At 40.3% G+C, this 27,880-nt stretch overlaps 1 protein-coding gene across 2 annotated transcripts in view; it reads left to right on the plus strand.

Moving 5' to 3' along the window:
* Positions 1–1,391: 1,391 nt before the first annotated feature.
* Positions 1,392–27,880, plus strand: part of gnal2 (guanine nucleotide binding protein (G protein), alpha activating activity polypeptide, olfactory type 2) — a 49,965-nt gene continuing 23,476 nt past the window's right edge. Inside the window, exons 1-5 of one of the 2 annotated variants that reach the window (XM_075482942.1) lie at positions 1,392–2,136; positions 14,457–14,529; positions 15,865–15,919; positions 16,100–16,219; positions 22,457–22,554. In XM_075482942.1, the coding sequence (XP_075339057.1) occupies positions 1,641–2,136; positions 14,457–14,529; positions 15,865–15,919; positions 16,100–16,219; positions 22,457–22,554 (842 nt within the window). In that variant the 5' untranslated portion in view covers positions 1,392–1,640. Of the gene's footprint in view, positions 2,137–13,390; positions 14,185–14,456; positions 14,530–15,864; positions 15,920–16,099; positions 16,220–22,456; positions 22,555–27,880 lie in introns of those variants that run through there. The other variant, XM_075482943.1, reaches the window with a different exon arrangement.

Raw genomic sequence — 27,880 nt, forward strand, 5'->3', positions numbered from 1 at the left:
AGGATCTTCCAGGGCTTTTGGTCTTTTTAAAAAGAGAATTTAACATCAACAAACTTATTACTGACGAGGCCGTGTAGAATTAAGCAGAAAGCTCCAGAAAAGCAGGCGAATGACATTGGCTGTTACTGGTCAGAATGAACTTTTATATTTTCAGTGGTGAAGTTATACATATCTCTCTTGTATCTCTGCATCAGGACAAGGCGACATCGACTGGTTTGGGGCCTGGTGATTTACGATAATGTAATTACTGACCATTCCTGCACAAAAGTTTTATCTGGGATTATCCTCAAGTGAGCATGATTTAAACTAAAAATACAGTAAAATGAATGGTCTAAAGAAGAACATAAAATAAGGCTGCTTTGCATCAGGGTGTAAATGAGGCATTTTGTTTTCGAAGAAGTAAATAAGGATATCCTTTGGTTTCCAAATAGTTTCCCTGGCGTTTACTCTTACTCTCACCCCAGTACCCGGTCATTTCTCTGTGAATGGATTTTACAAGTGCACCATCTATTGGCTAACCTTTCTCTGTGCATCTGTTCCTGACTTTGGCCCTGTGAGTCCTCTGGTCCTCACATCCTCACGCTTTGACACATGCCACAAATGTTCTGGATTTTTTATTTTTTTTTGCTCAAGTAAACAAACAAAAGGAAAAGCAAAACATTTAGACACAGCTCTAACTCCCTATGGAAATGCCACCTGTATAGAAGGGGCGATTACAACAGAAATGTTAGTATCTAAAAAAAAACACTTTTTAAAAAGTTTTGGTATTATTATTATTATTTTTTAATTATTATTATAATTTTTGCTTTATTAAACAAACAGCCGAATTGAAATAACTTGTGACTTGTGGAGACAAAAGAAAGATTCCGAACAGGATCCCGAATATAAGGAGCAATTATCCACGCATATTCACAAGGACTCAAAGACTAATTTGATCAGTTAAACCTGGAAACATCACGTTGATAGAAACATTCATAGAGATCAGGCGTGGGAAACTGGGTTTTACACTAAGGACACGTTGTACCTCAGTGATTTTGACAGATAACCACATTAGAAGTTTAAATCCAATTAATATTGGGCTTTTAAACCGGCAGGAAATAATTGTTTTGTAAAGTATCCGCTTTGCCAATTAAAGCGGCCCTTTGTTGTATTTTGTGTTCCCAGCAAAAGCAGGTTCACCGAGCAGCAGACGCCCACTGCTTGAGACATGCAGGCATGAAATGTGAGGAATGAAAATCATGACCAGCATTCTCGAAATGGCCATACTGTAGTAATATGACGTGCCGTGCATTGCACCTAACAACTGAGCAGTCAGATTGCTGACTGTCTGCGCGGCGGATAGACGTTTTTCTCCAAGGCTGTGCTTTTGGTTACTTACGGTAAGGTGGACCCGCAGTGTCCACTAAAGGGTCAGGTGATCCACTAACTACGACGCGAAGGCTGACTGGGGAAAATGCAAAATGACATATAGCAAATGTCGGAGCATTATTCATTCACATTTTCGGCTCAAATTCGGATTTAAATCGCACTGCTGGAGCTCCAATGTAACGATGGCTCGTTAGGGCTGGTGGCGCATCTGCGATTTTTTTGATATTTTAATTTATGAGAAATCACATTCACAGACAAATATTGGTTTCAACATGGGGCTGTGCTACAGTCTGCGTCCCCGGCTCTTCGGGGACCTGAGCGGCTCGATCTCCAACGCTACCTCGGACTCGGACCAGCCTCCTGACTCCGCCGTGCCGACTCGCGCCGGGGGAGCTCGCCAGGAGGACACCGGGGGATGCGGGGAGACTTCGTCGCTACGCGGCGGCGGTGGCGGCCTGGTGCGCCCCGGGGACCCTGCCAGGCTCTCGGCTGAGGTGCACCGCCGTGGAGACAGCGGCACCGGCAGTGTGCTCATTCAAAACGGGGGTGGCGGAGGAGGCGGCAGCGCTAAGGGCTCAGGAAAGGACCGCGGCCGACGGTTACAGCTGCTGCCAAAGACAAGCACCCAAAAGCAGAAAAACGGGGAAAAATTGCCGGTGGAGGACAAGGAGGCCGAGAAGGATGCAAAGAAAGTCAGTAAGACCATCGACAGGGAGCTGAGGGAGCTCAAACGCCAGTATAAACAGACTCATCGGCTGCTCCTGCTCGGTAGGTTGTTTCCCCTCTCTGTTATTGTTGGACTAGGAAAGTGTTTTATTAATAGAAACAAAAACGCACTCGCTTGTCCAGGAATTATATCACTGCTCTGGTGAGGCCTGTTTGCCACATCTGATGGCTTGGCTGTGAACACTACCCCCTGCGGCTGCCAATAACAAATGATGAAGATGTACACTGATGGGTTTGTTTACCCTGTTATTGTAACATTTAGTCATTTTGAATAACCAACTAATGAAGGCTGTGAAAAGGAACCAGCACACACAGGTATACACACAGATGCAGACCTCATAGCTGGGGGCTATTTAGTCATGACTACCTTTCAACTACTATTAGAGTATTATGTAAGGGTGTGACATCTGTTCAGGGACAAAAGATTAAAAATAGTAACCAAAGATGTTTTGATTAACTGGCACATTGTAGTGGAAACAGATAAAGAAACCACATTAGTGGCAACATCGGGTCACGATCGAGGTGTTGTTTTTGATGCAACTGTGGATCATTTACAGTTTTCTTTTTATTCTTACAATAAGTAATCGCATTATGTGGTGGAAAAGGGGCTGTAATACAGTCTTGCTGTGTAGAGTAACACAAGATCCGTTTAGTACACTTTGTACTCTACGTGCAGACACAACAAGTTGAAAGACTTTTGACAGTCCATATTACACAGTAGTAGTGTGAACTACGACCTTTTAGTGTATGATTGTGAACTGTCCAGAGACCAAACAGCCTACAGCTTCTGGGCCACGACCGAGTAAGAGAAACCAAAGTTTAGAGTGCCCTTTAGTAAATTGTGTCAGATGTCCAGGGACAACCGAAACAAACAGTATTTTGATTTACTGTTGCAGAGCTACAGTGAGTTTTCTCCATACGTAAATCTTCTTGTGTGGCACAGAATAGCAGAGTTTAGTTTAACAGCTTCTCTTACGTACAAAGACACCAACTGGCTTCTGAAACCCACGATAGAATGATAAATCATTCTATGATAGATAAGGAAAAATAGCCATTTGGCTGTTTTACACTTATGGCAATCGATCAGTAAATGTGTGCTTGGCTTTACGTTACGACGTGACACGTTGTGGACTGTGATGGAGTGAAATCTTTGTAGGAATACACAGAATATGACAATAGATACAAGGTGAGGTGTATTGTAGTAATACAGAGACCACAAACCTGGACCCGTTTTTTTTTTCCTGACAGTGTCGTACTCCATAAGAGCGTAAAGTGTAGCAAAGTACAATAAAGTGATTTGCAGATGAGAACGACAACAGTAAAGTGGTGTTTTAGCTCACTGGTGAAATTCATGAAAGGTACTTTGAACTGGTGATGTAGTCGAGGTTGTTGCCAGTAAACTTTGAAAGTATCTCTGTGAACTCCTTTAAAAAAAGCAGCTTTACAAAAAACCAAAAAGCATCATGTTTATCTCGGTATGTTTGTATCTGGTTGATTAGTTTTTATATCTACTGTTTAGTTTCTTATGTGTCTTCATTTCATTTTGTTCTGTTTTAATGCTTACGTAGCACTTTTCTATTCCTGATAAGTGCGGTATGAATATATTTTACTGACTTAGTACTGTGTCCTGTGACATAACAACATAGAGTCTAGCCAATGAAAACTTTATTGTGATTCACTTTGAACACTTCAGTGAGTTAGAGCTCAGTTAGGTGTGTAAGTAACAGGTGTTTTCAGAGGCCATCCAGCTTTTTCCCGTTGTGTTTCTTCATGTATGCTTACATAATCTTACATATTTTATAGTTGAACGGTGCAGTGCATAGTCCTCTTTTTGGAAGAGTTGCACATTGTCAGTCGTTTCTTTTTCTCAATGAATTGATATACAGCTGTGTAGAAGTATGTGTAGCATAGCGTTGCACAGTTTAGAGGAAAAACTTAGGTGCCCATGTGCTTTTACTTCCTCTTGTTCGTGTGGGCTTTAAATATTTCTGCCATCATTTAGCTCCCTTCACACTAACCGAGTAAACCTCCACCTATGCAAAAGAAAAAGAAAGAAAAGAAGCTTACTTTAGTATCTAAATGACCGCAAACAGGTTTTCAGGTGCTGGTAATGATCGTTTTAACAGCTTCAGCTGGGGTCTGATATTATTCTCCTAATTTCATATTCCTATTGGATTACATATGAGTAGTTATGGACTCGTTTATGAGCAAGTTTTCTAGCTGTTGCCCTTATCAGTTTGACTGTGTTCATAAAGATTACAGGGCTCATATCAATTTTAGTGGGTTATAGTTTATATTGGACTCTTCAGATATCGGTTGCATTCCAGTGTGTTGAGATGGAAATGGTGTGTCCTGGTCTCTCTGATTTTAATCCAAACTACTGTGCTAAATCTCACACCAGTCATTTAATTCACCTCTCCAGCTGCTTTGACTGTTTATACAGAAACAGTTTATTCGGTGTCATAATAATTCATATAGACTGAGTTTGTAAGTTGTGTACTTTCGTCACACATTCGCTCATAAATTACGCAACAGTGCTGTAAGTGAAAAAAATGGACGCGCTTATCTTTCAGTGGAGAAACTCTGGACCAGAGACGGACAAAAACACATTTAAATATCGTCCCATTTTCAGTAAAAAACGATCTCACTTTCTTTTGTCACTCTTGACGCCCCACTGCATGCATCTGCCTTACTGTAAAAAGTGCAGTGCTTCTTTTTCTCTGTATAATAAATGGCCACCAGTTTAATTTCCTGAGTAAACAGCTCTCACTAATTGCACGGGAAGAAATTGCTCATCCTAATGAAGTCACAGAGGGAACTGTCATACATTCTTCCATGAGCTACTGTTGAACACTACTGTACACAGCATGTTTGACCCGTGTTACTGTGTCACAGAGTGTCATCATGGTTTGTGCGGCTCTCTTTGCCTCTATAGAGTCACACTTATTTCGGTACGCCTCAACACCAGCCACAGGCCACTTCTGGGTTTTCTTTAGAGGCCTTCAGGACTCTATGCCCTGCAGGACTCCTGTTGCATGCCAGAGAACCAAAGTGGTTTGTGTTCCTCTGAAAATGGACACCTTTCAAATAGTGTTACATTTCAAGGCAACGTATGCTAGCTAATCTGGGTCACTTTATCTGTTTGTATCTGTAATGACAGCCATAAGGAACAAAATCTTCACCCAAAATGAGCTGCAATTGTCAGTTTGAGCTAGTTTCATAATATTTACTGCCAACTAAAGTAAATCTTTGAACGTAAGATAACGTTTTTGCTTTCTAACAACACTGAAGTTGACTTTTTTTTACATAGTTACAACATTCTTGCAGATATGAATCAAAATGAAATGTGACAGGGTTCATTTCAATGAGCTTTTGCTGTAAAAACAACAAGACATTACTTGTTGATGCTTTGGACATTCCTCTGAGTCTAATATATATAAATATAAAGTATTTGATATATTTAATCATTTTCTCGTACTGGACAGATAGCCTGTTCAAATTAGATGCAGTAAACTTGCAATTATTTAACCTTTAATGCCTCAGAGTAGAGTGTCCTGATTAAGCGATGTTTAGTTTTGTAAGGGATTCAAGTCAAAATCAAGATTTTCTCTTTATTTTTTAAGACATGGTGTGACTACAGCGGATTCAACAGTTTGAGTAGGAAAATATTCTGGAAATGATCAGAAGATTTTGTGATTTAAAAAAAAGTTTGAATTTAAGCGAAAATGCGACAACTGTACTGCTTACAAATGTTCAAATAAGAATATCTGATGTAGTTCTTGGTCATTTGTAATATTGAATTGGATACTTTGGGTTTGGAACAACAGAAAATCAATCTTTGCTCTTGACATGTATCACCTTCTCCTATTCTATTAACCAAATTATCAATCAGTTAATTGACTTCTTGAAATGATTGTTTGTTACACCACTGATTTATATCAGAAGTCAGTTTTATGGAAAGTCCCCAACTTGAGTGAACATTATTGAAGCATTAATTGCAATGCATGACGGGTTGTTGTAATCAAATTTAGACCCAGCTGCAAAAGTCAGTTGAGTTGAGATGCCATCAAAGGCAACTTGTAATTTTGCATTTTATGTTCGAGAGGCTCTGAACCTCAGTTAAAAATCAAAAGTCTTTGATCAGGGAGTTATTACACCGGCTCCTGGGAACACATCGGAATTTTTCAAGAATATTAATGTATTAACGTGGAGTAACAAACCTCTTGTTGAACACGTTTGAGCAGAGGAGATGATTTAGCATCTTTTAATAGAGTTCCTTTAGACTTTATACTTGACTGCAGGAATACAAACATGGGAACTGCAAGGCTAGTTCCTATTATTTCTTGGAGAGGAAGTTACTTTATTGTTTGGTCTTTTGGATCAGATTCTGCGCTGTCCTGTGATAGTATCTGTTGCAGCTTTCCTAAAAGTTTTTAACTGGCCATTTCATATCTGTGTTATCACCCTCATGAGCCTGAACAACAGGTTGGCTGCCGTGTTGTGCGTTTGACAAAAAATACTGAAATGAGGCAGCAGGCACGCCAGCAAATAGGTCGCTGGAAGTCAGCGCTAACTGTCATGTGCTGTTTTATTGTTTGTTTGTTTGAGCCGCTGTCCTGCATGTGAAACCACATTTCGGAAACTCTTACTCATCGACAGAGGCACACAACACAGGCCTGCTGTCCCTCCTCTTTGAACACAAGTCGAATTGGGTGCACTTTGCTTCGGTTTAAATTAGTTTTATCATTGACCATTGCTGAACTTTGCTACTCGCCGAGTTCCGGGTTAATGTAATCACCGATAAGAGGTACTGGAACATGAGTTATTGTCACATTTATGATACTGATAGCAGAGGTGTGACTTGTCGTGAGGCTTGCATCGAAGGTAACCATGCCACACTTGAAGGACTTTGGATTAGACTTATTATCCAAGATTGCTTACCGTATAGTTTATATTTTATCAAGAGCTTTGTTCCCTACGGAGTGCTGTAATGTTCTCTGCAGCTTAAGGAAAAACATTTCAAGGAGGCTAAATTTAGGCTCGATATCATTTGGATGTGTGCCTCGTTTATACAGTACATGCTAATAGCCTGGGCCAGTAAATAAGTGCAGATTTATATCCAGGGAAGAACTCTTTCCAGTGCAAGTTATTACTAGATATGTTGTATTATCTTTACCCAGCTAGAAAACCCGTGTTCGAAGGTATTGAATGGATGTATTACTAGGCCGCTCTGTACATTGTCTCTACACTGGCAGTGTGTGAGAACTAAACTCCGATCACTGGAGGTGTGGTTGCTGTTTCGCAGTGTGTTGGTTTAAAAAATATGGGGGAAGAAGTCCATGTCAAAGTGTGAAATCAAACTTTAGTTATGATAAAGTAAGCGATCTGAATAGATCTTTAAAAATTGTGCATGCACACACCTAGTGACAGACAGAAATGTTAAAATCGAACTTCCTATTTACAAATGTCATTTTGATCAATCAAACCCCTCCTCCGACCACTCATGTGTTTCCGTTCAGAAGTGTAGCTGCTGGACGGATGATTTCATCAACTGTACACCACACAAAGTCAGTTTGCACTCTTTGCACTAGATGCTTTTAACATCAGTCCCACAGTTACAAGTTTCATATCGAACCTCGTTTGGATTCAAAAACCACAACCCTGTCTCAAAGAAAGTTGTGAGGCTGTGACGAATAAAAAATAAGATAAAATAAATTACAAAATTCAAGCCTGTATTTGAGTGACTACAAAGACAACATCATAGATTTGAAAGATCAAAAGTTGTATTGGTTATATTTGGAAAATAAGTGCTTAAAGGGGAACTCCGGTATTTTCAACATTAAGCCTCTTTTCTGAGTCGTCTGCAACGTTTTAGAACCCCCCTCACCGCTTTTTTGATGTTTACTGCTGTCTCCGGTATTTGCCTAATTTTGATTCTTCTCAACCTGCTTCAGAATGGCAAGTCATGTGCATGTCCAAAAAGATCCGTAAAAGCACCATAAACGTCCGTTTTCAAAATCATCAACTCACCGGAGCGGTTACTGGTGTGCACTGGTAATCCATATCAAATTTCGTGGCGAAAAGTTGCTTCTGTCATGTTTTATTTGGCAGCTCGTTCATGCTCGCACTATTTTCTTAGCGGTGGCGGAGTAATATCAACGAACATCCAGTACAAAATGTCAAATATTTGGACATGCACATGACTTGCCATTCTGAAGCAGGTTGAGAAGAATCAAAATTAGGCAAATACCGGAGACAGCAGTAAACATCTAAAAAGCGGTGAGGGGGGTTCTTAAATATTGCAGACGACTCAGAAAAGAGGCTTAATGTTGAAAATACCGCAGTTCCCCTTTAATTTTTTACTTTTTTTACTCTGTGTCAACACAGTTAGGAAAGGATGATGTTTGACAAAGTGCTGCATCTTCCAAAGTGTTTTCCTCATACTTGCCCTGACGTCAGAGCTCAGCTGATACGGAGAGGGCAGAATTTGGTTTGCACTGTCTTGCTGAAATCAACACCACCTTCCCAGGGAAGTGTATTGTCTGGATGGAAGCACATCTCTCAAAACCTGTATATATTGTTTGGTAATGTATTGGCTCAAGTTAAAAATTGCAGCAGTGCACCTCAGTATCATCTCAGATGATGATTAATGGTCTCTCTCCGTTTCCATGGATCGGATTTGGATTCATCAGACCACAGGACAGTTTTCCGCTCCACTTACGGCCATCTTACACGAACTCAGGCCAAGATGAGGCCACAGCTCTCGATTTTTACTTGAATATGTTTTCTTTAAATGGTGAAGTTTTAACTTCTGGATGAAGATGGCAAAATCCCTAAATTCCTTGTAGTTCCCTATGACCTGTTATAAATTCATCCACTGCTGTGATATTCCACCAGGTGTTTTTTTTTCTGGTTTTAAGCGCCACAAACTTTTCTGATGTTTTTAAAATATTTTGTGGGCAGTTAAATCAAAATCGGCACATATTCTTGTTTCAAATAAAAGCAATTCAATTCCTCAGCTTCAACATGTTAAATCTTTGTCTTCCAATTATTTTCAAACAGATACGGTCTATTTTATTTAAAAATGATTGCCTTTTGTTATCATTATTCTACACAGCATCTCAGCTTATATGTATTACTTCTTTTGCATACAATACATAGTAAATTCCTGTTTATAATAATATTGTGTTGAGAAACATCCCTACTGTAGCAGATGAATGTGAAAACTCAGCAGAATGAACGTCAAATATCAAGTAAAGTTATGAGCAAAAACAATGTAAGTGAAGGGGGAATTAAAATACATAAGAGGACGCCACAGCAAGCTAAATATAAATATAAGACAGTGCTTCCTTATAAGGAAAATAATTTATGCAGCAAAACCTACTCTGTATCATTCATAGCCAGCTGACAGTATCCCCAGCATATGTGCAGTTCTTAGCCTGGCCACTAGAGGGTGATGTGGATCAGTCACTTGTTTTGACCTTGCTTTTTAAGGCGGGGAGACCAGATTATTCTCTCTTTTGGTGACAGAGGTGCTCCGATAGTGGCTTTATTGTCACACAGGTATAATCGGAAGTCTGTGTTTTAGGGTGGATTTGCATGTTCCACTAATTCCAGTCCAGGAAACTAGCATTTGCATTGTATTTGCCTAATAGAGATAATAATAGCCTATTTTTTTAATATCTGGTACAAATAGTCCTCCATGAGTTGCCTCGTGCTATTTAGTGACCTATGAGGGATTTTGGTACATGCATACTGCACATTTCCGGTGAATTTCAAGGACCCGAATGCAACAGAGTTGTAGTGTTAGCCTTGCATGAGCTGAGGCAGGTCTGCCAAGTTTAATCAAGTGCTCTTTAATGAACATAAAGACAGAGTCATTACTGCTACTGTCACCTACAAATAACACAGTGGTAGTCTCAGAGTAAAGTGATGCCTAATGAGAAGAGTTCATCTCTTACAAACCACACCACTTTTTTGCTTGAGAGGAAGCCACAGCAAGCTAAACATAAACACAACAGAGACAGGTTTTCTGTTTCCTTTACAAAAGGATGACTTTCACTACCAGAGTGCAGCTACTGCTGCACAGGTCCTGTTTTTAGATGTGAAACTTTGACACGTCACCGTAGGACATGAAGATGATTCGTTTCTCTCTACAAGTGAAGTACTTACGAATGAAATCAAACTTTCAGGTGGACAGTCCTTCATATTGTGGTGGTGTACAGTTGAGGGCTGATCTATTTAGTAAGATCGGCGGGTAAATATTTATGAGTAAACAGGCAATTGCACAGGGCAATTATTTATCCTGAACATCTCTTTCTATTTGCTAAGGTGGGACGCACAGTGTGCCAGGCAGGTGTGTTAACTGTGCTCCAAGCAAACATCACATTTAGACTGTGAGCTCATTTTGGAATTTCATACACCGTAAAATACATAAGGGCTATTTCTTTTCTTATTGCCTCAGGTATTATCAACATATTCTTGCGCTATGCTCTTTGGACTTTGTATTTTGTGGTTGGGTAGATTACGTCTTTATGGTGATGTAAAAGATCTAAATGACATTTTTATCTCCTTTGGTGTCACAGGCCTTTTGGAGAAGAGTCATGCTCTGTGTGGATCTCATGAGTTTAGGTTGTTGCTTGTTTGATTTCTAAGTTTCGTTCTCTCCACAAAGGAAAAATTAGGGACTGAAGCTGTTAAATCAGTTCAAATATGTCCACCTGTTTCGTCAATGTATGCTTCTCGGGCTGCTTTTTGTAAATTGTCTTTCGAGGTTATAAAGAGGTGAAATTGTTCATCAATCAAAATAAAATGGCAGGAATTGGAAGAGAGTCTGAAAACAAACAAGTAAACTCACTCATCTGCCAAATCCTTAAAGGGCAGGTGTCCCTCAGGCTGGAAACTGCTGGTCTTTAGAAACATTAAACGGCACTTGTTCTTTTACTGTTTCTTATGCAATAGTGAAAGATACTCAATTCATTTACATAGGTAAATGCAGAAATATTATAAACAATATTACTTGGATAAATATAGAAATTCATCAGGCAAAAGTAGTCGCTATGCACCAGAAAAACTCAGTAATACCTGAATGTGTAAGAAGTGATATACTGTTGTTTCTGGTAGTTGGAAGTTGATTCAAATGACTCCATATTTTGTATGTATTTTTTAAATATTTGATAGTGTAAAGTAAGATAAAATTAAACACAACCCAATTACTTCGAGCTCAATGTTTTAAAGTACTTTATATTTTTTATTTCACTTTCTTTTAAAGTAGTTCCAGTAAGAGATGTTTACTTCTACTGTAGTATTGTTTTTAAGTTGGTTGACGGGAGTTTTTCAACTTATAGCATTTCATAATTGAGCAGAATGAGGAAATTGCTGTGCTCTGCACCTACATATAGTGACATACTTTACACTAAACTGCCTAACAATACACAATATGGTTCAAATCAGCTCCACCACCAGCTGCAACAGTAAAAATCTGTCTGTATCTTAATGTATCAGTAATATTATGTTTCATTTACACACTCTACTTTTACAGATAATACTTCAGGGTTGTTTCTTGAATGACGGAGTAATTTTAACTGAATGATACTGCTACTTATACTCACTGGTGCAGTACAGTTCAGAAGTTACTCTGTATGAAGAATTAATGTTGTAAACTGAAAAAGCCTGTTTGTGGAATATGTAAGAAAGTTAAATTGTGATGTAACATGAAATGGAGATAATCAGATGAAGTGCAAAATCTTCAGAATGGTCCCAAATTGCTGTGCGTGTGTACACAGACTTATATTGCTGTACTATACTGGAGTTCGCTGCCGATTGTAGTTGTGTTATATATGTTTTTGTATCATTCATGTTATTCGCATAATGTGAACTTACTGAATTACTTCATTTCGAGTTTTAATTTTTTTGTACTTTTCTAAATTTCTATGTCAAAGTGTACTTTTTATTCTTAAGATTTTCTTTTTTTTATTACTGTATACTATTTACTATACACATTAGTTCTTTCTTCCAAAACATATACTATCACATATAAATGAAGAATTGTTACGGACGAAAATGCAACATTCAAAATGCTTCTTTCATGTTAGTAACTGCAAAGTCACTTAGAACAATTATTCAGCTCTTCTACTTTTGTGCTCGCACTTGAAACTGTTCATTTTTCTGCTGTTAGTAACATTTTTTTCACTTTTTACATGACGATATTTACTTGATTACTTTAATTACTCTGCTGGTTTATATTAGTCATAACAAATGTAACATTTGAATCAAAAATCCATTAGTTTTGGTTCAGATAACACTGCATTGATGCTCTAGGGGAAATTTAAGCCTACCCTGCACTGTATAAAGCAGGAGTCTCAAAGTACGACACAATGAACTTATAGGAGATGCCTATAGGATCATAGCTGTGTTGTTTAATCCCATATACACTACGCAGGTGAGCCAGTAAAACCACATATTGCTGTTTTACACATCAAGACAACGTTAAATGAATAAATGGTCACAGTAAAATTCCCCCAGAACTAATGTGTCTGCGTTTTAAAACACATCACAGCCATTTATATTATTCTTTTGATAGCTAATGCCGTAATTCCTCACCTCTATTCACTGACGCTCCACTAAGAAAAGTTTGGAGCCCCTCTGGAGAGGCCCGTCTCACACATTCGAAAAAGCAATACTACAAATACTTAAACACACACTAAGAAATGTTCTCATGGAACAGAACTTGTATTATTGTAGCATGAAGGCATGAAAGTGGAAGTGCAATTGGGTGTTTTAGCTGACGGAGAAAGTTTGAAATACTTTATATAAGGTGGAGTTGTTTGATATTACAGTTATTAAAAAAACCCAGCACGTGTTTGGAAGGTTAAACCTGAAGTATTAAGTCAGATTATATGAAAAATATTCGAGTAAAATACATCCAAATTGGTTTTAGGAACAGTATTTACTGTATAATTTCACCTGTGGATATTTCCTGTACATAAATAAACTGCAAATACTATTAATCAAACTATATATATATATATATATATATATATATATATATATATATATATATATATATATATATATATATATATATATAATATGATAGGAACCATTTTGTACAAGGACTACACATGTAGCCTACATTTATCTAACGTGTTTTACATAGGTCTACAGACTTCAATGTTTAGCGCCACTATAATATGTTGCCAGACCCGTACTTAAAAGCAGGTAAAACCCAGTGCACACACGGATACTGTAACTGGGTTGCCAGTTTGGTGTCAGGGCCATCTCACAGACAAGAAGCCAACAAGTAGAGAGACCCAGCCCTCTCTTGCAAAGCAGCACAGAGGCGTCCGGGCTTCCACCCCTTTCGATGATTAGTTTGATACCGGGATAGCGAAGGACTAAATCGGGGAATGGCTCCTCTCTCTTTACCACTCACGTCGGTAGATGGTATTTGAGCGCGGGTTGTTAATGTTACAGTTTAACGCAGGTTTGTTTTCCACCTCCACGGTCTACGGCTACTTCCTGGTGCCACAGAGAGAGGCAGTGCTGAGTTACAGAGACAGAAATACTGATATAAATTCAGATAGAAAAAAAAAGAAAAAACACTGAGAGAGGAGAGGGGCTGGAGACGCGATAGGAACATTTGACTGGATTCCCAGAAATTGAAATCCCCCCTCTCTCTCTTCTTATTTATGTCTATTTTTTGATATTTCTTCGTCGTTACTCTTCGTCGGTTTGGATGACGGTTGGCTGCGGCTGAAGCGGAATTGTAACGGGGGAACATATTCCTCCCTCCGACGGAGAAAGCCTCGCAGAGATTTTTGTTTTTCCCCCTTTTTATTTTTACAGTAGACATATTCTGGTGTTATTCTTCAAGCCACGATATCGTCCCCGGGTGTCATTTTTCTATTTTTTTTTTACGATTCCACAAGGAAGGGTTAGGGCGACGGAAGATGGGTTGTTTGGGCAACAGCAAGACTGAAGATCAACGCATCGACGAAAAGGCACAGCGAGAAGCTAATAAAAAGATAGAAAAACAGCTGCAAAAGGAGAGACAAGCGTATAAAGCCACACACAGGCTCCTATTACTGGGTAAGGCTGATTTTATATGTGATGGCTATCTGAAATGTAAGCTAACCGTAATCCCTTTCGTTTACCGAACACGTAGCCCCATTTGACAGCGCTTGCAATAATATGTCATGGGGGTGGATATTGATGGAAGCGAAGCTCCAGAGCCTACAATTAACTGGCTTCGTTTCCTAAACATTTTTTGGGGGGTGGGGGGGGTTTACGCTAACCAGGATGTCCCCGTTCGTGGATATTTGGTGATATTTTGGTTGTATTTTTCTGGTGTGTTTTCGAAGGTGCGGGAGAGTCCGGAAAAAGCACCATTGTGAAGCAGATGAGGATCCTACACGTCAACGGCTTCAACGCAGAGTGAGTTGCTATTCAATATGCTTATTAAATAGCAACATTGACGGCTCGAAATAACGCTATTGCCTATTTTTACGGCTTCCCTCCTAATGAATAACACTGTCGAGGCCAGAGTACAGCCTGTGAATGGATTTTCCCCAGGCACTGCAGCGCCTGTTGGGCCCAGTATCCCATGCAAAGCAGCTAATATCTCCCTTTTCTCCTCCTTTTCGTGTGCAGTTTACAGTCATATGTGAGCATGTCAGTTTCACACAGATGGCAAAATAATTCAGTTTCCTGTCTCATGTGAGAGAGTGAAAGGCTGTGATCGACACAGGCCTATTGATGATTTGTTTTGCTGCAAGGCCTTGCATGGCATTGATCTTAACAGTGGTCTGTTTTAAACAGGCCTAGAACATATCAGAGTCATATAACTGTGTGAAAATCCTCTTCATTGATATACATTCAAAGCATTTATTCAGGGGAGGCAGTATCATAAAGGATATAAGGCGTCATCTTGCAGGTTTAATATATATATATTAAAAAAAATACCTTTACATGTAGATTTTATCTGCTTTCATGGGGCCTGACTTCCAAACTTTTGTTTAAGATGCCGTGTAGCGTTGTGTTTATGTTCAATTCATGAAAGATGCTGAGCATAAAGAACTTGCTTAGGCAGGTTGCAAGGATCCAGCTGCTAACTTCCACACGTGAGATCTATATATCCAAAGATTAGTTTGAATCTTCCTGGTTTAGCTATGGACCTGAATTGGGGGTTGGGGGGGCGACTGGGACTCAACTTTTTGGAGGTAGAGCAGATTGAAACCAGACATGTATCGTTCTGTGGACTGAATAGTGGGTTGACAAACAAAGCAAACAGCCTGGGAGTATGTGGCCGCTGCAGTGAACAAGGTGGGGTATAAAAGGCTGATATTAAAAAATATATATATATATATATATATATATATATACATGTTCTGGCCTTTACTGAAAAAAGCCAAACAGCTGTACATCTTAAATTATGCTTGGCAATTACTTCCTTAAAGTCGCACGATAAAATGTAACCATATATTTGGACTAATATGCTTTAAAAGCTGCAGTACCTCTACATGCCCAGCAGGAAAATCACATCTAGATATTATCACTACAGAGTAAGATTTAATAGATAGCTACTTGGATGGGGTTTCCTCCTTGAGTCACCTTAATGATCACAAGTCGTCTTCATGTATGTAAATTGTGTTACATTGCAGTTTAACCCGACTCTGCCTTGCTCATAATTTGAACGTAGAGCTATCGTAATTTGGCACGGCAGACGTTTACATTCCCGCCGCCTCACTCTTCTGTTCTGTCCCTCTGCAGAGAAAAGAAACAGAAAGTCCAAGATATCCGGAAAAACGTGAAGGATGCCATAGTGGTGAGTTTGATTTGCATCACCTACCAAAATGTGCTCAGTGACTCAGATGTCACACTGAATTCCACAGCAATCCCATTTCACTGATTATTATACAGGCTTACCATCATTTTATATTTTCCTATATTCATCCTACTTAATGCTTTTTTTTTTTTTTTCTCTCCTGCAAATTCTGCTTTGTAGACTATAGTGTCTGCGATGAGCACTTTAATACCCCCAGTCCCGCTAGCCAATCCAGAGGACCAATTCAGAATCGAATACATCAAAAGCATAGCACCACTCTCTGATTTTGACTATTCACAGGTAAGGCTTTTTTTTTTTTTTTAAAGTTCCTGTTGGTGTGTGTTTTGTCTGCTAAATATGCACATTTTTATCTTTTGAACGTGTGTGTGTTTTGGCATGTGAGGCTATGGCTTTGCTCTTTTAAAGGATGGTATTTGTAGATCTTGGTGATTATAGCTCATTTGTTTCAGCAGACCCACTGCTGCCTTTCTCCTTTATTTCACAGCTTTGTTTTGTTTGTTGGTTATAGGTTTCTGTTTTTAAAAGCCACAGCTAACATTTTATATCTTTTGCTTTGGAGGAATATGAGGTTCAGAAATGGTAACTTCTGGTTGTTGAAGGCTTGAATCCTCCGTTGAGGCTGGGGCTCGTGCACTATATGTGGATTTGAATGAAAGTTGGGGGCACATGGGACTGTTTTCAGTGTGTGATCAGCCATTCGATAACACAAGGTCATGTGTTGGAAATGTAGATAATGTTTTACATAATTCTGAAAGTCTTCCTTGTTTGACACTGGTTGTGCAGCACCACAAAGCAGAAATGACAAACTAATACAGAACTATAGATGGAGTCGTGGAAGTTTGAACATTTTTATTTATGTACTTTTATTCGAGCCAAACTGAAGTTTAAACACACACTATTTCTTGTGAAGGAAACACAGGGTTAATGTCTTTATTTGGTGCGCTGATCGGCACATGTAGCATACATGTTTTAGAACCAACGGCCGTTTCCTTTCTGTTCGTGTTGTCGAGGTACTCAAGCAAGTTAGTAACTTGTGCAAAAGCTATCAATGAATTACTGGAAATGCTTGTTTTTAGTGCTTATCAGAGGTAACCGGCAACCGTTTTTATAATTGATAAGTTGTTTGATAACTTTCCAAAAAACGTTCCACCTTCTCCAGAGGGAGTTATGGACAGCAAATGTCTCCTTTTGATTAAGCAAACTGTGATTCAGCTAAAACGATCGATAAAGGAAAGCTAACAGAGTATATGGAATATTTGAGCTCTTTCTTTAGATTTTAACACCGTGTCCAGGTTTAATCCATCCAATGACAACATAAAGTGCTATTGTTTCTGCACCACCAACTTGCATCTTAGCATGTTGTTTCCCAGCTTCTCTCTCAACAGCTTTATTTAACTCTGCATCACAAGAGTAACCATTAGAAGCAGTTTGGTGTTAATTTCCTTGCAGAGCTGCAGCGGCTTGCGCTGCTGTGATGTGTTGTGTGAGGGCCGGGGCCATGGGGAGAGCCGGCGTTGAGTTCCCAGGCCTGGCCAAGCCAAAGGGAACAACATGGCTCTGTTTTGAGCGTCTGTGCTTGTCATCGGTCTCGGGCTTCACTTGTGCCGTCAGTGTCACCACTACATTGTCACTTAGTGCCACCAGGCATGATATCCAATACATCAGCCCAGGAACACGGCCAATCAGTAACCTGTGGCTTTCATCTGTTGGCGCCGTTTTGAAATGTGCAAGGATATTTTGCCGGGAAAATTCTGGACGGATGATGTCATGTTTTGTGATAAGGTGTTAGTGGATAAGAGGGAGCATACAATGTGAAACTCTGTAGATTTAACTGAATGTCTTGCTGTGGAAGTATGTGGATGGAGATTTTCAGCAGTGGATTGTCACGTACCAAAATCACCTTTTGTCCAGAGCTGCAGCCGTTTCACTTGTTGGTTCTCAAACTGATCTGTTTAAAATACTGTCTTGGACATGTGTTTTAGTCCGTGACATGTCAGGAAAAAGTAAAAAAAACTGTGTGATAGAGAGCAAGCGATGTAAGCTGTTTTCGTTTATCCTACGTTACCGTCTTACGTTGCGAAGTGAAGCTTTGGGTGTCCAGATATTGTACAGTTGATTGGTCTGAAATCAAAATAGCATGAAATATCTTCTTGGTCTGCTTTTTGCCTTGATTAGTCACACAGCTCAGCTGTTGGGATATGCCATCAAACAAACCATCACGTTTTCAGATAGTAGATGATGGGTGGACATTTCTTTCCCTGTGTGCCATATGTACATTCACATGCTTGTTTTGATGGCCTTTTGTAAGTACAGCTTCCCTTTCAGAATCTTTTTCCTACAGTTATTGGCATAACAGTAAACCCGGGAAAACCGAAAGCACCGATGCAAACTGCCATCTATGCAAATGGAAACAAATGCCACTGCTGTAGCAACATTAGCCACTCAACGGTGTCAGTCAGCTGAAGTGAAGCAAATTCAAATGAGCCTCGGCCCTGTTTAGCACCATGTTGTTTCTCTCAGACATGTTGGCTACATGTGTAATGCCCTCCTGTTACTGCCGACACAAGCTTGCCACTGTATCCGAGTACGATTTGAAACCTGTTAATGTTTCTTATGTACAGCCTGAACAAGAGGGCCCGGATTAGTCCCACAAAAGTTTGTTCTCTCGTTTGAAATTGCTCGTTGCAAGTTTACACGATCATCTGCAATTATTGCTTTCATTTAGGAAATTTGGCCCCCGTGTTTCCAACTACATTTGTCCAGTGTAACACCTTTTTCTTAGCATTCCTTTGTTGTTAAGTTGTTAGGGATTTCCTCATGTGGAACATTTTGAGTCCCAGAAGTTTGTTTTTCCTCTAATTGATCACTTGAGGATACCTGAAGCGGGCCAAAGGGTGGCATTGGAGGGCTGATCCGTATTTGGATCCATGTTATGAAAGATGAACGGTCGCTCGCTTCCTCCTTTTTTCTTTTTAAGCTTAATTTGTCTGTAATCTTTAACTGAAATAACCCATGAAAGTCATGTCTTGTCATGTCGGGTGACTGTTATCTAACAGTGATAAACCATTCAAGTCCAATAAATGGGCGGTGGTGGTTTCCTGAGCAGCTAACAGGTGGTCTGGTTGGCTGTTTATGGAGGGGTTTTCGAGGTTATTGGCGGTTTCTTTACATTTAAGTTCAAAGGTCTACAAAAACGCAACTCTTGAGACAGAAGATGCAGGCCATTTGCTCCACAGCATTGTTTAGATAAGTTGAGTGAGATGTAGGCCATTTTGTTCTGTGTCAGCTTGACCTATATGATTCAATTGACATTACATCACAAACTTTACTTGATTAAACTCAGGCTGAGCTGAGAGTCGGTTCTAGCAGAGAGCACAAGAAAACCAGCATCTCATGGCTTTAGATGAAAGGGGGGAGTGCAAACCGACTGAGAAGACAAAGGAAAGAGTTTCAGAAAGGGAGAGAAGGAAAAGAAAAAAGAAGTTGCATTAAAGCAAATTCCCTCCTGGTCTCTTTCTGTGTTATCAGTTCCTCTGTAGGGCACTGCAGCACACACTACATTTATTCAAAGGCCCAGTGTCACACGCCTCTGTGGAAAAGAGCCCTGAGGACCATACTTGCACCCCCCCACCCCCCCACCTGCCCCTTCCAACCTCTACTCCTCATCCTCGCTCCACCAGGCCTCAACCAGCACAGTCGGGCCCTTCTTTAGGGCTTCGAGCCCCTCGATGTCTGCTGGTGTATAAATCTTGTAAGACCTGCACAACTATTAGCAGCAGAGTGTAATCAGCGATGTTGAATCTTGCTGATATTAGCCGAGGTGGGTGTTCAACTGAAGGGGAAGCAAATACAGGCAAGAAAGCAAATATAGTCCCATTTGTTTGTTAATCACGAGTTTGGCACTGCAGGTAAACGCTTCGTTGCAGGTAACCGAACAGCGGTCGTATTGTATGATTGTGTAGTGTACTTTAGTGTAATATATGACACGATGGCAAGAAAGTGTTTAGGTTACTCCTAATTTTTGCCTGAAGCGCGGCAGTCAAATACGTATTAATGTGTTTTTATGAGACTCGTAATGGCTGGATCAGTGGATTTTCTCCATGTTGAACTTAATCACCGGATCTGCCGAGAGGAGATCTCCCGGAGCATGTGAACATTTATCAGCCTCCTTCTCCCTCTCTCTGGTTCGGGGCTACTTTCACCCTCTCTCCCCAGCCGGAGCGCAGAGCCAGTGCTGAGTGCAGTGAGTCATGTGGTGGTGCCAGGGTAGAGGAGGAGCCCATCTGAAAGACGTGTTCACAGGAGGCGACGTGGGATGTTAGCCCAGTCATCGTTGTTTAGGGCATACAGAGAGTCCTGGGAAATGTCTTAAAGTCATTGATGAGATGAGTTCCCCTCATAATGCTCTTCTTTGTCCAGTAACAGGAAGTCAGCTGAAGCACTAAAACTATGTATAGTCACTTTCAGCATTGTGCCTATGGATGAGTTTTGCACAGCAGGAGTGTAGGTTGTATCTGTATGTTTTAGGGGATGTAATGAACTTTTTTTTTTAATGACTTTATCAGCTTTTTTTAGTGTACCTAGGCCGTTAATTAGATTCTTAATGTGGTGCAGCATTCATATATTAGAAAAGGAAGAAATACTGTGGGGCATACACATTTTATCTAAGAGTGATATGACCTTAAAAAAAATAATGGCATGCTGGTTCTTTCAAACCAACACGATGAAACTACAAAATAATATATATATCCAAAACTGAGTTTATTAGATATGAAGCACAAGGATTTGTTTTGGTACTATTGACAAATAATTTGACTAATGAAGGGGAAAAGGTGATCAGTTTAGAGTAGTTTTACGACTAACTGTTTATCATAAAACAAAAAAATGGGTAGTTCTGTTGTTTGTTGACATGTTGGTGCAGCGTGTCCCGAACGGTTGATTAACAAGCTGGGATCTGACTGGTTTGATTAGATATGACAAATTCTTGAGCGGCTTTGCACAGTCTCTGACTTGTTGCCATTTAACTGGAAATCATACCTGTTGAGCAAGATATTCTGCCGCCTCCTCTGCTCCTGTTCGTCTTGATGCTTTCTTATTCCTAGGACAATGTTAGCGACGCTTGAACAAAGTGGTTGGCTCAGGCTGAAGTCTGTGTGTGCAGAACAAACTAAATGACTTTAAGTCGGGGGCTTGGTTTAGCTGATCATTCCCTCTTTTTAAAATAAAAAAATGGGATATAAAACATTTTTGTTAGATTATTTCAGCTTTCCACAAAACTCTCATTTAGGGTCATATTTTGAATGTAACAGTGTGTTTGCATCTCCGTACTCACCTGGATAAAGCATCACAATGTGCGAAAGGGCCCGTAGAAGTGGAACATAGATTGGAAGGCGAGGTGATCAGTGAATAAACTCTCCACCAGTAAAATTCCAGTTTTCATTGCTCCGAAGTGGCCGAGCCAGTCACTGTGATTCATGAAGTTGCTGTTTTGACGGTGCAGGGGTGTCATGGGCCCACAACTCTGCAGCCAAAGTCAGATGGTGTGGATTTTTAACACTTTTTTTTTAATTGAATGATACTTCCAACAAAGTAATTTACAATGTACAGTTGCATAAATTCAGTTTTAATTCTACTGTACTGCGTTCTAAATGCTTACATTATATCATACAGTAGGAAATGATACCATTTGCCCTGTCTTGTTTATCAATAATGAAAGAATGAACCACCTGTTTTGGTAGAATACAGTTTAAAGGAAGAATCCGCTTTAATGCTACTCTGTCCTTTCAGCAGTCTAGTTTGTGGAGGTGACTGTGTGTGTGTGTGTGTGTGTGTGTGTGTGTGTGTGTGTGTGTGTTTGGATATTTTGAAGCAGCCTGGTGAAATTTCCAGGTGATTTATTGAAGGTACATGTTGGATAATCATGTGCGATGGCAGTACGTCCTGGTGCAGCACTTCTGCATTCAGAGGCTGCAGGTTTCTCAACATGTCAGCCGTGCTGCCTACAGGTGTCTGCAGGAGTTTGATGAATTGAAGGAACAACTTTCTGTGCTGTATAAACCTCCTGTGGATACAACAGATTCTTGTGCATTCTAGTTACAACTGTCTCTTTGTACCAGTTAAACACTTATACTGGTTGGAGCCGAGTTAAAATGATTTACATCATTATTCGAAGCATATTTAGGTTATTGTTTGGGGTAGCTGGTAACCAGAAGCAGAGGACTGGTTCTGGAAACTGTTCTGATTTAAATTAACTTCCTATCTGCTTTCTCCTCTTCCTCCAACTTCGCAGCGAGTCCTTGCTCAGCAAAGCAAATTTATAATGACAGGAAGTTACCAAATTTTTTTTTAACTGCTTCTTGTGCTGGTTTTATGAAATTAATACATTTCTGTAGACTTTTGTGGTCGTGAAGTGAAACTCGGGTTGTAAGTTGTTGCACGAGTGGTACAATTAACTAGTTTTATTATGTGTTGCTGGTTCTTGATGTCATTTTTTCCTTTTTTCTTCTTCTTCCGCAGGAGTTCTTTGATCACGCAAAGAAGCTGTGGGACGATGAAGGAGTGAAAGCATGCTTTGAGAGGTCCAATGAATACCAGCTCATCGACTGCGCACAATAGTGAGTTAAGACTTTAAAAAGCACTTTTTTCTTTTTTTTGCCTGATGATATCCAGCTTTAAAGTGCCCATGTTTCATGAACTCTCAGCTCTAAGACCCAAAGAAAAGGAAAAGTCAGACTTTTAACTCTTGCACCCTACAAGCTGTAGTTCTATCCATGCTTTGTTTGTCCTCTTTGTGTCCTGTTTGAGGTGAAAGCTATGCGGTGTGTGCTGGTGTCAGGTCATATGTGAATATGGCTGCGATGTGTTTACTCTGGGTGTGGCAGGTCAAGCAACAATTGTAGTTGTCCCCTGGAAAAATTCTACATATATATCTCCTCACGCCATCGTGTTTGACATATCTCCATGGCAATATGCAAAAGCCCGATCTGACCTGCACTGAAATGTCAGTGTCGATTTCATTGGAACTATTTTATTGATGCAAAAATAGTCAGTAAAAACTGTAATGACAATGTAATGATGCTTTAGCTAACGCCAGTTAATTTTTGCGATAGGTTACGGTGGACAAAATCTATGTGGGTCATGATTTCAGTTTGCCTATCATCTGTGTTGAGGTTTTCTTAATACAATTGCTCTTTAGATAGTGTAGTTGGGAAATACTGATAACCGCTGTGTGGCAAGGTGCAAGCATGGACGACTCTTTGCATGGAAGGCTCCTGCAGGACCTTGGACACATTGGAAGGCCCCTCTGTTGCCTGTAAAAGGAAGTTTAGATATGCAAAGTGACCCACTGATTATAGTGCTCTCCTTCTGCTTCCCCTCTTGATTCACATGTAAATATGAGGACATGTACATTGTGCAGGCTCAGGAGGGGCAGCCCACTGAAAGTTGCCCCCTCCTATCCCAAAGGTTGGCTCACTTTATCTCCGAGGGTTCGGTCAAAGGCACATTTTATCAGTAACTGGGTATATTGGCTGTTTGCTGGCTACTTTGTGAGGCTGTGTTTTAAGGAATGGAGCATAGGAATGTTTTAACGGTTTCGTAGCATCAAGACAAACATTACTGCACCTATTTATTTATTCTCAATTTCTTCAATCCCCCCACCGTACATAAATTTGACTTCTGGTCAACTCTTCCCTGGTTGTGCTGCCTGTAAGCAGCTGCCATAGAAAGGAGAGAGAAAGTCAGGTGATGGTTGGAAAGTCACATGAATCTGTAAGGTGGAGCTGATACAATCCAGAGCCTGTGTTTGTCTTTGCTAGTCAGAGCCATTCAGTGTTTTTGCACAATATGTAAAAAAAAAAAAAAAGCATGTTGGGTTTTATTTTAAGTCCGTATTCCAGTGTCACGATGACATCATGTAATATTGTGGCATCGTAAACATTTCAGACCTTTTATTACTTCCTCGTTGCTACTCGGTACATGCAGTGGTCTTCTGAATGTTGAAATCTGCTCCATATTGTGACTAAAATCACTTTTATCAGTGCTTGAGCAGCTCGCTGGAACATTGATAACACAGTTGTCCTGTGACATGAGTAAACATTAACACAGTAAAATTAAGACAATGAAAGGCATGCAGTATTTCACTTTGGTAGCAGTTCAAATGTGACTTTTCTTCTGTGTGCACTGATTTTGAACTCGGCTGCTCTGCTGTTGCTTTTCATACCTTTCAGAGTCTAAAGTAATGCCAAAAAACCGAGGCTTCAGTCATCATTTCATTCTTTTTTTCTTTTTTTCCTCTCTCCTGCCCTTCCTGCTATCCTCCTATCACTGCCTCTCTGGCCATTACATCACAGCTCCTGATTGGTTAACGGCTGGTGGGCAGTTTTTGTGTTTAGTCAGACAAAAACGTTCAGTTTTATTTGTTCATAATGATTATTAGAGCTTTGTGTCAAATCGGCTCATAAATTGAGGATTGTTTAGCACTTACATGGCGTTTAGTGTTGTTTTACTATCTGTTGTTGTGCTCTGTCTGTCTGTGTGTGTGTGTGTGTGTGTGTGTGTGTGTGTGTAATTTAGCTCCATTATTTACCAGAAAATAACTTAAAAAAATCTAAATACTAAAATGCTTGTATTAGTCTGTCTGTCTGGAGAATCTGTTTACTCTGGAGTCTGGAAATGTTCAGACTGCATGGCCTTTCACTCACTTCTTCTCCTCTCAGTGTTAACCTGTGAATGAACTCTGAGGATGGAGCGCATTTACAGATACCGTGTCCTACCTGGCAGCAGACCTGTCTGTGTCTAAAGAACCACACATGCACAGGGCACGTATTGTTGTTTCGACCGCTCACCTACACTAACTGGAAACAGTGGTAGACGGCTTCAGTAGCCAACTAGGTTAAAAGGAAGGGAGCAAAGTTCATCATACGGGACATACTATATCAAAGCAAATGTATTTTTAACTGTGAAAGTCTGTCAGTAATCTGGGCCTTATTCTTTGTCAGCACCAGCTACTTTTGCCCTCGTGTAATCCTGGACTGAGCTTTTACTATGCACATGATTTCCCTTTTTGTGTTGAATTTCTACTTGTCTGTGTTTGTGAAGTGGGATCCGTCTTTGAGCATGAATGTAATGGGACTGCTTTCAGTCACTCAGACGAAGTGGGAGAGGAAGTTTGCTGGTGTGTAAGAGGAACGGATTGGCAGCCAGGAGCTGTACATGTTAACGGTCAAAAAGCTGGACAAAATTTTGTTAGATGTTTGTCACATTAAGATTTGGTGCAGACAGATGATGTACCTCTTAAATGCCTTTTCATCTGGGTTGTCCTTCACAGACCTTGTTCCACTGCAGATATTTTTTCCAGCAGGCCTAACCCTGGCTGGCCCATTGGATAGAGGCACAGGAAATAACTACGGGGCGATGGCAAGAGCTCGTTTTGCCAAAGAGCATGTCCGTATCGATGCTTTTGGAGTCCTGTCACCCATTGATCCGCCCTCTGCATTGCACATTTATACGTTTTAAGAGCACAGATATGTGTCTGCCAGTTGATTGATTATGAGCTATTTTCAGCTGCGACAGGCTAGTTCCATTGCACTGCCTTGGTTGTGTCAACGGCAAAATCAAACACTTTTTCACATGCAAATCTGAACTCCAGGCCTGGTCCCAGGAAGCTCCCTCTTGTTGGCGTTATCAGGAAGTAGCGGCTGGGATGCCAGGCTGCAGCAGCAGGGAGTGGGCCGGAGGAGAGCTGCACTGGATGGTCGTGGTGCTGGAGTCAGGGAGTGTCACTGAAGAAATTAGGCCATGAAACAGCTGAGCGACACAGCTGGGAGTTTATTCCTGCAGTGAGAATGGGGAAGAGTTGATGTCAGGTCATATATAGGAGCATGTTTTGGGCTGGAGCTTCTGATAGCGATGGAACACCTGGGCGTGCTGTTATGTAATACATGGTATAATAACTCCATCCTGTAAACATTAGAATTAAATGTAAACTTTGTCATGATAACTTGAAAAATTATTTCTCTGATCAACAAAAGTCCCTTTGGATATTTTCACAAGATCAGGCTGTTGATCGTTTAGTCAAATAAAAAAGATTTTAAAAAAATGTCAGTATGTTGTCGCTTAACCTTTTAATATATGATCTCTACATCATGTGGACTCAGCAGCAATGTTTTTTCTTACATGCAAAACATTGCAGTTTTGAGCTTTTAGGAGGTTTGAAGTAATGTAAACCCCTTTAAAATGTTTTCTAAAGTAATTTTAACAGATTTTCTTATTGATTTTATTTTTTAAGAACCTTTTCAATGATGAAAATGTATATTAAAATACAGCACAGCCACGACTAATTGGCACTGATCAGATAATCTGTTGATTATTTTCCAGTATACCTGAAAATACCCTGTTTCATAAAAGTGTAAAATCTGGCAATATTCCACTGTTAATTGGCCAAAACGGGAAAAAAAAGCAGCGAATCTTTATAATAGTTGTGATGTAGGAATATTTGGAGTTTAGCTTTTCTAAGAACAAATGTATCAGACATCATAAAAATTCTCAGCTAATTTACAGACGATTGACTAATTGATTTAGTGACCTTGCACTGTAAAGGGTGTCGGGACGCTCTGGTCCAGGGTTAGGTATGCGCTTATGTTTGTACCACCAGAGCAGCATTCTACTGCCTCACAGATGCACAGACAGCTGTGGAAACCTCAGACTTTGAGCTGTTCTTATTCTACTTTCTGTTGACGTTTCCAGTCTCATTTGCTGCAAACCAGTTCATTTAAAAAGTCTCTTCTGAAAGTGTGCTTCAACTTGACATTTTTATGGAAACATGGCTTGTGACGAAAGTAAAAGTTTCCAGTAGCAAGAAGCTCCGGACATCTTCACGCAGCCTTTCCTCAAATTCAGCTTGTGTTTTCATCTTCCAGCGCACAGAGTACATGGACTTCCACACAGATCCTTCATGCACTACTCTGACCTTTGCATACTCACCAACGTGGAAATTATAACACAAACCTCACATAGGCTTATAAACCCAGCAGCCAAAACATTGAAACTACTGATAGAAGATGCTCCAAACATTCATCATTTTGTCTTCTTCTAGGGTCTGAACATTAAATGTGATTGTTACATTAGCCGCATTCCCACTGTAGGAACCTTTGGCAGTTCCTATAACCTTTCAGGAACGGGGCTGTTTTTCCCCGCATTCTTACATACAGGAACTCCGGACCACGGCCCTCAGTTCCTAAAACCCTTTCAGCTCCTTCTCCGAGGCTGGGTCTGTTCTGGGTTCTATAGGAACACATCTGACGGAGGTGTTTGGTGGTTGTTAGCTACCAGTAGCAACCGGTGCTTGTTTAATAAGTTAAACTTACACGTTGTCTCCATGTTAGACGCCCGATGTGATCGTCCATGATTAATATCACCATCATGCAGACCATGAACACGGTGGCCTCCCCGCTCTCCATATTAGCTTCTTGGTGGTTGTTTTTTTCTTCTCTCCTTACTTTAACCGGGTTTTGTTTTGTTGTTGAATGTGGCGCTAAAGTAACGTCACTGTCGCAGACGGTTGCGCCGCATCAGTCCCGACTCATGTGAGAATGCAAACTGAAACAGTTCCGCTGGGAAAGGACAGTTATTAGAACGAAATTCGAGGAGGACCGTTCTTAGAACTGCTCTGTCCGAATGCGGCTTTTGACGTATACTGTGCCACATGTGTTGACATTGCGTCCCCCAGCAGGACAAAGCACATCTCCACAATGGAAAAAAAACTGCTCAGGAAACGTTTGAGGAATAGGATAAAGAGCCTTAAAGCTGCAGTCTGCAACTCTTTTTCAAGCATAATGCCTGGAACTGTCCGGGGATTCTGAAAGTAGTACATTAAATACCCCAGTACAAAAACAAAATGAGTTCTCTAGGTCCCCTATATGTCCCGCTAGGTCCCTCCAA

The sequence above is a fragment of the Odontesthes bonariensis genome, chromosome 14, assembly GCF_027942865.1.
Source record: "Odontesthes bonariensis isolate fOdoBon6 chromosome 14, fOdoBon6.hap1, whole genome shotgun sequence".
NCBI lineage: Eukaryota > Metazoa > Chordata > Actinopteri > Atheriniformes > Atherinopsidae > Odontesthes > Odontesthes bonariensis.